Source organism: Canis lupus, chromosome 4 (genome assembly GCF_048164855.1).
Source record: "Canis lupus baileyi chromosome 4, mCanLup2.hap1, whole genome shotgun sequence".
In the NCBI taxonomy this organism is placed as follows: domain Eukaryota; kingdom Metazoa; phylum Chordata; class Mammalia; order Carnivora; family Canidae; genus Canis; species Canis lupus.
The window spans coordinates 40,963,192-40,977,326 of record NC_132841.1 but is presented as its reverse complement, the minus strand read 5'-3'; the positions used below and the strand labels follow the sequence as shown (position 1 = coordinate 40,977,326).

Genomic DNA, 14,135 nt, shown 5'->3' with positions numbered 1-14,135 from the left:
CTGTAAAGATTTCTTCATATTAGCTCTACTCACAATGTAGACTATCGTGTCTATCCCCCCCTTTTTTTTTTTAAAGATAACTGGTCTCTCTTTAAACCTGAGGAACACTATCTCATCATTAAAATATGTCTCAAGAACTTACCCTAACACTGTGGGTATTTACCAACTTTAACAAATGCTTATTGACCTACTTATTAAGCCAACAACAATACAAACTAAGCCTCTTTCCTCTTGAGACTTCAGCCTCGAGCTCAAGAGAAACCCACGGGGGTCACAATGGGGACACTTAAGGGAGGCCTCTCAGGGGTAGAAAACCCAGTGGTAGAAATGTTTGCTCTGATTTCACATGTAGCTACTTGTAATGACTAGTGTTCTAACTAGAATTATTTATGAAGAATAAGAAATTATTCACACAGGGTTCTAATATTAACAGCAAATACTCAGACTGATTATACTTGCAGGTTCTATAGCCAAAGAAAATACCATTAGTCAAAGATACTGATAGTGTTTATTAATTTTGTCATACCCACTATATAATCAAAAACCAAAATCAGGGCCACCATGCTGAGAAACACCATAAATCAGTAAAGACAAGAAGAATAATAGCTTTTGGCATTTTTCAAAAGCAAAAAGTTATTAAAAGAGGTAGGAGAGAAATGTCCTAGGCTCTCTTCCTATTGCCATAGGAACCACAAATCAAAAGGAAAAAAGTGGTTGCAGGCACCTTGTCTTCTAATTGGCTGGCTTGAAGGAGAACTCACAAAAGCTAACTTTGGTCTGTTTCTAGATGGGATTATTTTGAATATCCTGCCCTGATTCCTTCTCAAAGAGGCAATTCTTTAAAAGCTACCCAAAGAGGTATTTTATGTCAATCGTCTCTCTAATGTCACTCTGATTGAGAAATAAGCCTTATTTTCTATATATTAATAAATATAAACTTAGGGGTTTCCTATAAATCCCCTACAATTTTTTTCTTTAAACCACCTCCCACAGAATCATTACTAGCGTCATCTAACTCCTATCATCATGCTTGAGATAATTGAGTGGCTTAAATACTATTCCATTCAACAAACAATATATCTGAACTTACATCAGCAGACAGAAAAGCAATTAAGACATTCTCTCTTGTCCAAGAGTCCATAGGAGAGAATTTTGAGAATGTGCAGTGTAACACACACACACACACACACACACACACACACACACACACAGCCTTAACTCACCCAAAGGAGGAGGATGCCTGAACTAAGCCATAAAGGATGAGTAGGAGGCAGCCAGGGTAAAAAGAGAAAGAAAGACATTCCAGGCAGAATAAATAGCATAAGCAAAGCCAAAGAGCTAAGAAATGGCACATCCTACTCAAGGATCTGCAATTAATTTAGCATTACTAAAGTATTTCAGTATGAGATGGGGAAAGCTGAGAGGCCAAATCACAGAGATCTTTCATAAACCATTCTGTCAAACTTGGGACTTCATCCTGTAGGACAACAGTTCTTATACTGTGTGCTATATATGTAGCTCACCAGTAAACAACCAATCCTTCCCAAGTGTGCAGTCCAATTTACCATCAACACGCCCAAGAGCTTTTTTCAGCAACTCAGCATATATACTATTTCAACCATATCTGTCAAAAGGATAGAAGCCAGTCATGCAACACATTGACAAGGGTAGGAGTGAGGTTCTTAGACTAAAAGTCAGGGACAAAGCAAAATACCAAGCCAAAGCCAAGCCAACTCAAGCCAGCCTCAAAGAAAGATCCCTGGCAGCTAGAGAGAAGTCTGTTGAAGAGAAGATAGAAACAGAAGTCTCTTGGAGAATCTAACAAGACAGCTTCTCATTTTTACTTTTCAATCAATACAAATTTCTTTCAGCCAGGTTACAAAAAGTAGATACAAGGGCCAGCACTTACCTTTGGAAGTACATGTCTAAAGTCAATTTTCATGCCCAGTCTAGGTTCTTTTTGTTTGTTTTCAATAAAACTTCCACCATGCCCTACTGGTAAGATAGGATATAAAACAAACAGTGACATGATAATGAAATGGAGGCTACCAAATAACAGAAGAAGTGAAAATAAAAGGTCCATGTTATGGTTACCATTTGGCCTTAACACTCTCCACTGGGAATCTCTATCCAGGAGTGGGGATTTGGTCCATATCACAGGATATGTAAACTCCAGGAGATTATGTAACTCCAGCTCTCTAAACCTGGATGTGCAAGCTACAGAGTATCTATCCATTCTTTTAGCTGAAGGCTGTCCTCACCTCAAAGCAAATAAAGCAAATACTAAAATTCGTCCAAATCAAGAACTATACCTATTGTGTCTGAATTATCAGACTGTTGCTTTTTCAAGCAGCAGCAGTAGTTGTAATGAAAATAGGGCTACAGAAAGCTTTTAAAAGCATCTCCTAAAGATTCAGAAACCTAGGCTTCTGCTGTCAAAATGTTTGATAGCAACCTCTAAGAGCAAACTCCCACCAAAAATTGTATTGCTTTTAAAACCAAGAACCCTAGTACGGTAATCAGGTTGTAGAATAAAAGTTAATTCACAATTTAAAGGCATTCTTCAAAGCCTTTTAAAGAACGGAATACTAGCCCAATGCCTCCATGTGTGAAAGACTTCTCTGAAAGACAGGAAAAATGATTCTATCTTCAAGTGTTAGAGCTTCAAACATAACCAAACAGTAGTGAAGTCAGGACTCAAAGTCAGAGCCCAAACTTTCTTTAAACCCCATAATAATTTAAAAAACAAATCTTTCAATGTCCAGGCAATCATCTCATCTTGAATGATTATGATACCAGAACCTGAGGCTAACAAAACAGATCTTGCATTTATCTTTGGTAGACAGATGAAGGTGATTTTTCTTTCTGAATTTGTTGTATCCATTCATATATTCTGGGTATTCTCCAATGAACATCTAGTAGTTACGATAAAGCTTAATACTACATCACATAATTTTAAGTTATGTTTTATCGGGATCCCTGGGTGGCGCAGCGGTTTGGCGCTTGCCTTTGGCCCAGGGCGCGATCCTGGAGACCCGGGATCGAGTCCCACATTGGGCTCCCGGTGCATGGAGCCTGCTTCTCCCTCTGCCTATGTCTCTGCCTCTCTCTCTCTCTCTCTGTATGACTATCATAAATAAATAATAAAAAAAATTTAAAAAAATAAGTTATGTTTTATCTTAATTATATAAAAATTATGTAAGTTGTTATACGGTATAAATACTAACTTGACAACTTCTATATGAAAATTTCTTTAAAAAAAAATTTCTTTTCCCAAGAATTAGTTGAGTTCATTTTAAACTGTAGTTTAAAATATGTCAAAATGCTGGAATGCTAGAAAAAGATTTTACCTAGTAACCCCCAAAAATAGCAGGAAACCTCAAAGTGGTAACACCTTAGTCCTGAGTAATGCCAAAGGGAATAAATTATCCTTGTCCACTTCACAACTACCACCCAGGATTCAAAAATGTCAACAGGTTTTTCAGAGCTCTCACAGAAGCTGGAAAGGAGGATTAGATATATGGGGGGTGGCAGGAGCAAAATCTCTATTCTAAGCAGCATGACAGGGAACAGGATGTAACAAAATAATCTATTTCCGGCAGAGCCACATGGGTCCTCAGTTGTACTAGGCCCAGTCTGAGATTCAGCTGCCAAAAAGGAACAGATTCCCTCAGCAAGCTCCAGGTCAGATCAGTCTGAACCCAATCCCAATAGGTTTTACCAAGATCCACAAATCCTGAGACTGGAGAGAATTAAACAGTTAAATTAAGTACATCTGAGCCTTTGTCAATTAGCATCAGTGGTCCAAAGAGGATGGTTATTCAGAACTAGGGAGACCACTAAACTTACAAGCTTAATCTCATTTTCAATGAAAATGATAAATGTAAATGAAAATTTACAAAAACAGGTAAACTAGGAGGGGATGTACATTCATATTTTCAGTGTGCCTATTGTGTGCCACACACTGTACAACTATCATGATCTCATTAACTCTCACACTACCTCTGGCCAGACTGGTACCTTAGCTTTAAAGAGGAAGAAACTAAGGACCAGACTCAGCAAATAACCTGCCAGAGGTCAAAAGCAGCAGATTTGCAATTCTATCTTACTCTAAAATCCCTACTCTCTTCTCTAAATCATACTGCCTCTCACTTCCTTTGCTTGACTTTAAACTCCCTAGAGCAGCAATTTCTTCTCATCTATTTATAAATTTTATCTGCTTGTCACCCATCTATACTGCTGACAGGAGTGTAATAGGTACAACCTCTCCTGTTCAACTCATCAATATTTATTTAATACCTGAAAAACATGCACATCACTAACTTAGCAATTTCAAGCGCAGGAAATTATACTAAGGAAAAAATAAAGACATGTCCAAAAACACAGCTAAGAAGATGCTAATCACTCCACTGTCCTAACAGCAAAGGGAAAAAGGCCCAACAACAGAGATTGGTCATACAAATTACAGATCATCCAGAAGACAGAATATTATGTATACACCAAATAAAAATCATGTTGTAGGAGTGTATTTATTGACCCAGAAGGAAGTTTACAATATGTGGGAAGTGGAAAGTTATCATACACTGAAAAAGTTCAAGAAACATTAAGTGAATAAAGGCTACAAATCAGAACTTTTATTATGATCCCATTTTTATTTAATAAAACATAAAACACATAATATCAGAATTAAATACATGTGATGTTTATGTATTTTATTTATTTTTATCTACCTTAGATTTTCAGATGCAGCTGACAGACAATAGGCAACACAGTACTCCGGTTTCTCAACCCTCTCTCCTCCACGCCACCTCAAAGCAGATTAACTGGCACTTCCACACTGTTCCTTAAAGATCTGGTCATAGCAACTTGTCCCCCTATTCTAGTCTATTCCCTTTCAATGAAGGTGGAAAACAGGGTTAAGCTAGGTATCAGAATCTGGTTGCACGGTGTGGTGACAGACACTAACCTAAATTAATTTCAATGCCTAAGGTTTCTAGATAGCTAACTAAGGGTACCTAGCCAAAAAACTCTTAGGTACTGATGTTCTGTCTTACAAGGCGGCCACTTCCAAATATCTGACAATCCATACTCCATACTGCAGGACACCTGAGAGGACTTCCAGGTGAGAGAACGAAAAACTCACCTTGTGTTTTAGACATCATCTGATCTCATTATCTATACCAGAGCACCAGACCCCACTCTGAGTTAATCCAACTTCCTGTTTTTTTACCATTCCAGACACACGTGCTGGCTCAACCCCTTCCTAGACCTTCTACCAACTCTCAGAAGCCAAAAAACTTTAATCAGAGAACTTCTGAACATGTCTGCACAAGATCTGACTGACCTATGATATACTGAATCAAAAGCCTTGCCCTACTTTCATGTGAAAGAGTGCAAAGTTTACCATGATTTTAAGAGAACGTTGGTAGAGAGAGTGAAAACTTTTTTTCTCTGTTATAATGGATATTCTCATTTTTTCTAGGAAGAGATATCACTTTCAGGAAGATGACTTGACATATCTACTCTCAATGGGTCTGACTCAATTACAGTCAGACCGCATCATAATCTTATTTTAACTTTTCATTTTAAACTGATTATTCATTCAAAAAGGCTTACTGAGGCATGCCAGTACACTAAATGCCTCGATAGACAACATAAGAATTCTCAAGACCAAATATTGGTGGTATTAAAATTATTTCTGGAAATAAAGCTATACTATTTCCCAGTTCACTAAAGATGACACCTAAATTCCTAAAGAAATATAAAATATTTTTTAAAATGCAGTTTCACTGCTTTCAAGAGTATTAAAATTTAAACTAATGATATTTTAAGAACATCAAAATACCAAAAATAAAAAAACTTCCAGACTTTCAAAGCTTCCACCATCTATTATGCTTCCTGTTTCATTATTACCTCTGAAGAAGCAACTATAGAATGAAAGTTGGTCCTACAAAGAAATCTTCTGAATTCAAACTGTACACCATTTAAACAAGCCCTCTAATATTTTCTAAACACTGCTCATCTCTAAAATATATGTATACTTATTTTCAGAGACCTAATCAGCCCCTATGCCAAAGCAGCACACATTCCAGGCTGGCAGTCTTAAATCTTTAAAATTTTATACATACATAAACACATTCAACTGTGTGTTGACTTACTTAGAAAAACAACAGCAATCAAAATTTTGCTTCTTTAGCTAGGAATAGCATGAAAAGTGAGTTGTAAAAGCTAGCATATAAAGGGATTCATTTTTATCATCCCTTAATTAAATCTATAGCAAACTTTACACTTGCTCTACTTTCTCATATAGTCCATTGTCCTCATATCCCAGGCTGACCTTGGTTTCAAACAAGAATGAAGTTGTGTGCCTCACAATCCACTGGGCTCTTCGAACAAATGAATCTGTCTTTCAGCCAGGGGCTAAGGCTGCCTTAGTGAGGGATTCCTGCTGCTTGCTGCACAGCAAGGATGTCTTTGATTCCCTTCACACTGTCTGTCTCCTGCAGGCAACTGGGTAAGGAAACTTCTCACTGCTGGAAGCCAGAGATTTCATTATATTCTGGAGCTGAAAGGGACTCTACAGAGCATTCTGTCCATCTTCTTAAAATGCTTTTCTAGCCCAGGTCCTCTAAATCTCTCACATCATGCTTTTAGTGTATGTACATCCCCCTTGAAAGCACCTAGTCTCAACAGCAGATAATTCCTGCTAAACAAATGCTACAATAAAGTCAACCTGCAAGTTTCAGACTCTTTTTGCAGGAGTACACCTGAACATGGGTAGACTGTAACACTCTGCAAGTCCTCACACAAAGGAAGTAACGAAGTCAAAATGGAAAGCCCAAATATAAATTTAAGAGATACTGGACTTCTTTGTCAAAAACACTGTTCAACTTCATTGTTTTAATAACTTTATGAATGACTCAGCTATAAGCCTTCAGCCAACATGTTCTACAAAGCACAGAACAGATGTCACCATCATAATAAATTTTTCATTAACTCTGAGAGAATACAGAATTGAGAGGAGGATGAGAAGACAAATCTCACAGGGATATTTCCTGTTGCATTTAAGAGGAAAAATAGACCACAGACCACATTTCTCTTATTTTTTTTTTAAAGCCACATTTCTTTTAATTGAGGAATTAACCTTCTAGAAAGAAACAATAGTAACAATTACCAAGATGGGAATATGAGTGAAAAAAAAAAAAAAAAAAGGCCAAAAGTGTTATATTTCTCTTACTTTGAAAATAATCATTCATAAACCAAAAACTGGTCTACAAGCCACAGGAAAATCTTAAAGCAATAAATCTTCTTTTAAAAATTGTACTTTAGGGATCCCTAGGTGGCTCAGTGGTTTAGCACCTGCCTTCGGCCCGGGGCGTGACCCTGGAGTCCTGGGATCAAGTCCTGCATCAGGCTTTTGCATGGAGCCTGCTTCTCCCTCTGCCTGTGTCTCTGCCTCTCTCCCTGTCTCTCATGAATAAATAAGTAAAATCTTTTTAAAAAATAAATAAAAATAAACAAACAAACAAATAAATAAATAAAATGAAAATTGTACTTTATTTCCAGGGGTACCTGGCTGGCTCAGTCGGTAGAGTATGCAACTCTTGATCTCAGGGCTTTGAGACCCACAGTGGGTGTAGAATTACTTAAAAATAAAATCTTTGTTGGGGGGGTGGGGGGTTGCACTGGATGGCTCAGTCAGTTAAGATTCTGACTCTTGATTTCAGCTCAGGTCACAATCTCAGGATCCTGAGACTGAGCCCTGTGTTGGGCTCCACACTAAGAGTGCAACCTGCTTAAGATTCTCTCCGCCTCTCTCCCCATGCCCCCTAGCTTGCATACTCAAACTCTCTCTCAAAAAAAAAAAAAAAAAAAAAACTCTTTAAAATAAACAAAACAAAATATTTAAATAAAATTAAAAATGAATGTAAAATTATATTCATTTCCAAGTAGACGGTCTTATTTTCATAATAATTTATGAATAAGAGAGTAATTTATAAGCAATTGGTAAGGCAATTTACCAATTTACAATGTAATTTTTTAAGTCCTTACAGTGTCCGTAACCAATTTACAATGTAATTTTTTAAGTCCTTACAGTGTCCATACATAGTAGGAACTAAATAAATATTTGTTAAGTTATCAAATAGTTAACATGGAAAGTCCAGAAAGTTCATATGTGGAGCAAAAACCTGATTCAGGGGCCAAAGAAGAATACGTTTTAATTTTAAGGGGTTGATAGTGGATACTTATTTTTTCGGCCATATCGCCTAATCACAGTGACTGATTCAGAAATGGGCACATGTTCTAAATTGAATCCCAGAACTTCTATGAAAGCTACAAGAAAAGATATCTCTTTTCCCACTGAGCTTGAACATGACAGAATGAAAGCAGGAGCCACCGATGCCCTCATGCTACCACAAGGGAGAGTTTGGAGTTGGTTACCAGGAGGTACTGCTTTTAAATCTGAGGAAGAAACCTGAATCCACACCCACCTCTAGATTTTTCAAATTACAAACTCCTTGTTTTGGCTTACATCAGTTTTCAGTTGGCTTCTCTGCCACTTTGACTGGAAAAATCGTAACAAACCTTATTTAGTTCAAATACAACAGGCAAAACTCAAAAAAGGTATTTGATATGGCCAAAGTTATAAAGACACAGTATTCTCCTGGTGAAATAGTCTTAAATTCTTATTTTCTTTCCTAAGAGATCACTTTTATTCTACTGATAAACAAAAGTATTCAAAACTAAATGTTCCAAGAATATCTCATTCATGCTATACCACAGATACTAGAGAAAGAAAAACCTACATAACAGGATAAATTAATCAAAACTCTAAGAAGCCTGTACAAAGAAGACACCACAGAAAAAAGAGTTCTGATTTTCCAATGAGCTCTGAAACCCAACACTGAGAAACCTGATCCCCATCTTTACAGGCACTTCATTCCAAATAAGCAATGAAAATGGAATTACCAAGTTCAAACACCAAATAAATAAAAAATCTTAGGGAAAGAAATATATTTATCATCTAAAAATACAAAATTCCTGCACCACTACAGAAAAGGACACTATGACCCTCCTGTAACAACTAATCTTATTTTGTGTATTTTTACATAACTTTATTCTTTCATCTTATTTTCCTACATTTATTTTTCCTTTCATCTTCATTTTCCCACTTATTTTACCTTCCTACAGTACAGGTGTCATTGTAATTACTCATTTTTTTTTTCTGGAATAAAGTAAGATATAAGTATATACTAACAGTAGCAAAAATCATTACATATCTGAATTGAGAAAAAGGAGAAAGCTGAAAATAAACTATAAGAATAATACCCTAAACTGATTCTCAATACATAAAATGTGTCATCATTGTCCTTGGCAAAACTGATAAATACATGCAGGCATTCCTGAAAGCTAGGTTACTGCTTCACTACCTACCATCAATAAAATACGCAGTTTTAACTCGGAAAAATGTACATGCATAGGAGTCCTACGTTTTTTCAAGAATCAGATGCTTGGAAAGGATCGAGAACATCACAAAAATAAGTAAGCACCATGTCACAGCAGAAAAAGCATGAGTTTTGTTCTGAATCCAGACAGAAATACACTGAATCTGAATCCAGCCAATCTCTGGATTTAATTACCAGTGTGCAAGAAATACCAAGAAGAGAATATGTAGACCTAATGGGAATGCAATCAGCAAAATCTCAAATTTGTAAAGTTACACAGAACAAATTCCTTGTGCAGCTTCCTCAATAAATACATGGCGAGGAAAAAAAAGATGGGAAGGCCATTTTTTTTCTTAAGATTTTTATTTATTTATTCATGAGAGACACAGAGAAAGAGGCACAGACATAGGAAGAGAGAGAAGCAGGCTCCCTGCAAGGAGCCCGAGCGGTACTCGATCCCAGGACTCCAGGATCATGCCCTGAGCCGAAGGCAGATGCGCTTAACAGCTGAGCCACCCAGGCATCCCGGGAAGGCCATTTTTATAGATTAAAAAGATTTAAGAGACTATTCACTATATGCAAAGTGTGAACCGAGTCTGGCTCCTGAATTGAAAAAACCAATTATTAAACAACATTTATGAGAAAAATAATACAAATTTAATAGAGGACAATACAATATACATGATCAGAACTCCTCAAAACTGTCATCATCATCAAAAACAAAATCTGAGAAACTAACACAGCCAAGAAGAGCCTAAGGGCACACGACAACCAAATGCAAGAAAGAATGCTGGATAGAATCCTGGAGTGCAAAACGGACATGAGGTAAAAAAAACCAAGGCTATCTGCACAATCTAGGGACTATAGTTCATAAAAAAACATCAATATTGGTTCATTTAATATTAACAAGTGTACCACACTGAAGTATAATGTTAACAATGGAAAAAACTGCAGGGGAAGAACATATGAAATTCTGTACTGCCTGCTCATTTTTTCTGTAAATCTAAAGTTATTCTAAAAAATTAAGTTTATTAAAAGTTATTTATGAGACAGGCAAATATTACCACTGATTATTTGATAGCAAGCAATTACTGGTAATGGTTTAGGTATAATAATGGAATTGTGTGCTCTGTGTGTGTTTTTAATAATCTTCCGCTTTAAGTCCTCATCTTTTACAGATATAACTATTCATGGATAAATGGATAAAAAGTAGATTACAGGAATACTTCCCAAGGTCTGGTATTCAAGGTGATTTTTGGTGGTCCATAAAGGTGTTAATGTTTAATAGCCACATGTCTAATTTTAATATATATTATAAAAAATATGTACCTAGCATATCAAACCCATGATTTAATAGATTTTAATTGCTTAGGGTAGGTTTTCCCTATGAAGAAATTTACTAAGGCTAAAAAAACAACACAGAGATGGAGTTAAGATCTCAGATTCAACACTATGTGACTATAAGCAAGTCAGCTATTTAGAGGGCTAGAGAGGAACAGCTGGCTACATTAGAGCAGGCACCCAATAAATATTAACCATTGTGTTATTGATCAAAGCCAACCTAAAATTCCAATGAAGAAGTCATACCAGTAGAAAAGACTGGAACTGAAGAGAATGCAGTAAGCCTGGAATGAAGGAGGGAAAAAAGCATGAGCGCTTACAAAGGCAGTCTGGGCAAGGGTAATCAAGTTTTTGGCCTTCTTTTTTTTTTTTTTCTTTTAAGATTTATTTATGTATTCATTCAGAGAGAGCGAAGAGAGAGGCAGAGACACAGGCAGAGGGAGAAGCAGACTCCATGCAGGAAGCCCGATGTGGAACTTGATCCTGGGTCTCCAGGATCACACCCCGGGCTGCAGGCGGCGCTAAACCGCTGCGCCACCGGGACTGCCCCTTTTTTGGCCTTCTCTTCTCTGCCTCCCCAACTACTGAGAATATGCAGCTGTCCACCTAGAGCCTAGAGGCCCTGCTGCTCCTGACCCTCCGGCTTTTTAGAGTCCAAGGTACCACATAACAATCTTCAAACTAAGGTGATAGCTAGAGAGGTACAGCTTCTGAAATCAAGAGTCTTTCCTTTCTCTCCCCAGGTGGGGAGGAGAAAGAACACAAGGCTTTATAGAGATAGACAAATGATAAATAGATATAGATAAAAATACTATGTGACCCTGAGCCAAAAAAAAAAAAAAAATCCCTTCTCCAGTCTCCATTTCCTCACATGCTAACATGTGGAAAAATAATCCTACCTTTCTTTCAAATTTATAGAAGATTAAAAGGAATACTAAGATATAAATCTAGCATTTAACCAGGGTTAGTTCACTCCCTCATTACTTTGGCAGGAAGATAGAGGACTCTGGATGAATATAAGAAGTTGAGATGAAATGCACAAAAATAGTCAAGAATAGCTCTTGGACTGCATTGGTTTTGAATCAAAATAAAGGAAGAGAAGCACTCTGGGATGAGAAAGTTTAGGAAATGCTGGGAAAACAAATTATTAAAATGACAATTATCAAGTCAATTTCCAAGAGGAGGTTATATGAGGAATTTACCAAATTTACTTGACCTAAGGAAACAACACCCAGGAACGGTGATCCTTCCTATTAGTCACTAACACATGCATACACAGACACACACATACACACACACACAGAAAGGGGGGGGGAAGGAAAAAAAAGAAAAGAATTAGCAGTTATAGCAGTTGACAACTCCTTCAAAATGACAGCAGAAGTATTAAGAAGATAATCTGGACATATTAGAAGTCAGTAACAGGTTTAAAAACCTGTTTTAGGAAAAAAAAAATCTGGTTTAGAGGCAAAGAAGGGATTTCTTTTTGACCTCCTGAAAAGAGGTTCTAATGGCAACAGTTTAAATTTCAGGATCAAGTCATTTAAAATAGATGATACTGAAACTGAAAACACCAGGCACTTAAGGAACAAATGTATTCATTTTAAAAGTAAACATGAACTTCTGATACAAGATGATAATTCTCATTTACTCTCCCTTGTTCAAGTGGGCAGCTATAGGGTATGTACTGTACTAGAGACTAGGAGTACGCTATGAGCTGAATATGACAGGACAGACATGATCCTTGTCCCCATGGAGATTACTTTCTAATAAAAGAGCTGTCTAGTAGGAGATTATGCAATACATTTATCCATTACAATTATGTTAACAGCAGTGAAGGAAAAGAAGAGAGTGCTGTAAGAATACAGCAAGGGAATCTAACCTGTAGGGGTACCTAGGGAACCCAGACAAAACCCCGAAGAACGGATATTTGAGCTCTGAAGGACAAGCAAGGGTTAATTAGGCAAGAAAGAAAGACAGGGTGAAGCCCTCCAGATAACAAATAACAGATTATAATGCTTGTTAGGTCCAGGCATCAGAAGGAAGGGGTGGGGGAATCACTATGACTAAGCACACAAAGCTAGACTGAGAAAGAACAGGCAGGGCTTCAGAGGGAAATAGAAGTGCTAAGGGTAGGATTTCTGATTGATGCAACTGCAATCATCAGAGGAACGTCAAAATAAAAGACAATCTACATTGGTACTGGAAACCATATATAACACATTTCAGAGAATTTCTAAAAAATACCGGAAAAGAGAAAACTGGAGTGGAAATAGGGTTCATTGAATGTAAACAAAGAAAAGCCCACCTAAAAACAGTAAATGAAAGAATTCCCAGCAGAACCTCACCTCCCAACTCAAAGAAGGCAAGTAGGAGTGAGTGTCCCTGAAACACAGTGAAGCCAAACATGTCAGATCCCTAAGTGCTTCATAAAGAGGATGTGGAGCCAGGGTCTGGCCTAAGCTTGCCACAGACAGTACACTGAGTAAAGCAAATACTTCTGCAGCTGGCTTCTACCAAAAATGGCCGTTGTGATAACAAAAGACAACACTGTACCAGCCACAACAAACTCAGAAGTTCCTCACCCTGGTGACTTCCTTCCAGCACATTTCCCAAATGCACCTGGATTTAAATCAACAGAGTACAACTACGGCTATTCCACACATTTCCCTTTCTTCACAAAAAAATAAATAAATAGCCACAAACATCATAATATATCCAATATCACTAGTAATTCCTGAAATAACTTAATGAATTCTCTAACTGAAGTGGTATTCTTTAATTATTAATATTCAAAAATGGCATAAACATGGAGAAAACAGCACTTTTATAGAGAGAATATGGTCTGTTGTGTCATGTTCGTATAGGTAACAGAAAGTGGGTGAACTTTTAGCCATATAAAATACATAGGTTTCTAAAAACATATATATCCTTTGACCTATCAATTGCACCTCTAAGAAATTATCCCAAAATAATACTCAAAATGTGTTCAAAGATTAAACTACAAGAAAGAACCCAGCTTTAAGCTGCTACAAATTAGAAATAATTTTTTAAAAAGAAAATTTAAATGTCTAAAAAAGGAATAGTTTAACTCATTAGCCATTTCCACACTGATATATACCAGGCACCCCTCTAAAATATTATAAAGAAATATAAAACGGTTCAGAAAGATGCCACAAAAGCAGTTTGCAGGGACGCCTGGGTGGCTCAGTTGGCCATGTCTGACTCTTGATTTTGGTTCAGGTCATGATCTGAGTTGTGAGACTTAGTCCTGTGTCAGGCTCTCGCTGAGCGTGGAACCTGCTTAAGAATCTCTCTCACCCTCTGCCCCACTTCCCAGGTCACACATAT

At 37.1% G+C, this 14,135-nt stretch overlaps 1 protein-coding gene across 14 annotated transcripts in view; it reads right to left on the bottom strand.

Moving 5' to 3' along the window:
• The window catches only part of FBXW11 (F-box and WD repeat domain containing 11), a 125,056-nt gene that overhangs the window by 90,667 nt on the left and 20,254 nt on the right, over window positions 1-14,135 (bottom strand). For 3 of the 14 annotated variants that reach the window (XM_072824143.1, XM_072824149.1, XM_072824155.1), the window contains exon 3: window positions 1,910-1,995. The exons of the other annotated variants lie outside the window; for them this stretch is intronic. In XM_072824143.1, the coding sequence (XP_072680244.1) occupies window positions 1,910-1,942 (33 nt within the window). In that variant the 5' untranslated portion in view covers window positions 1,943-1,995. The remainder of the gene's footprint in view (window positions 1-1,909; window positions 1,996-14,135) is intronic. 14 annotated transcript variants of the gene reach the window in all.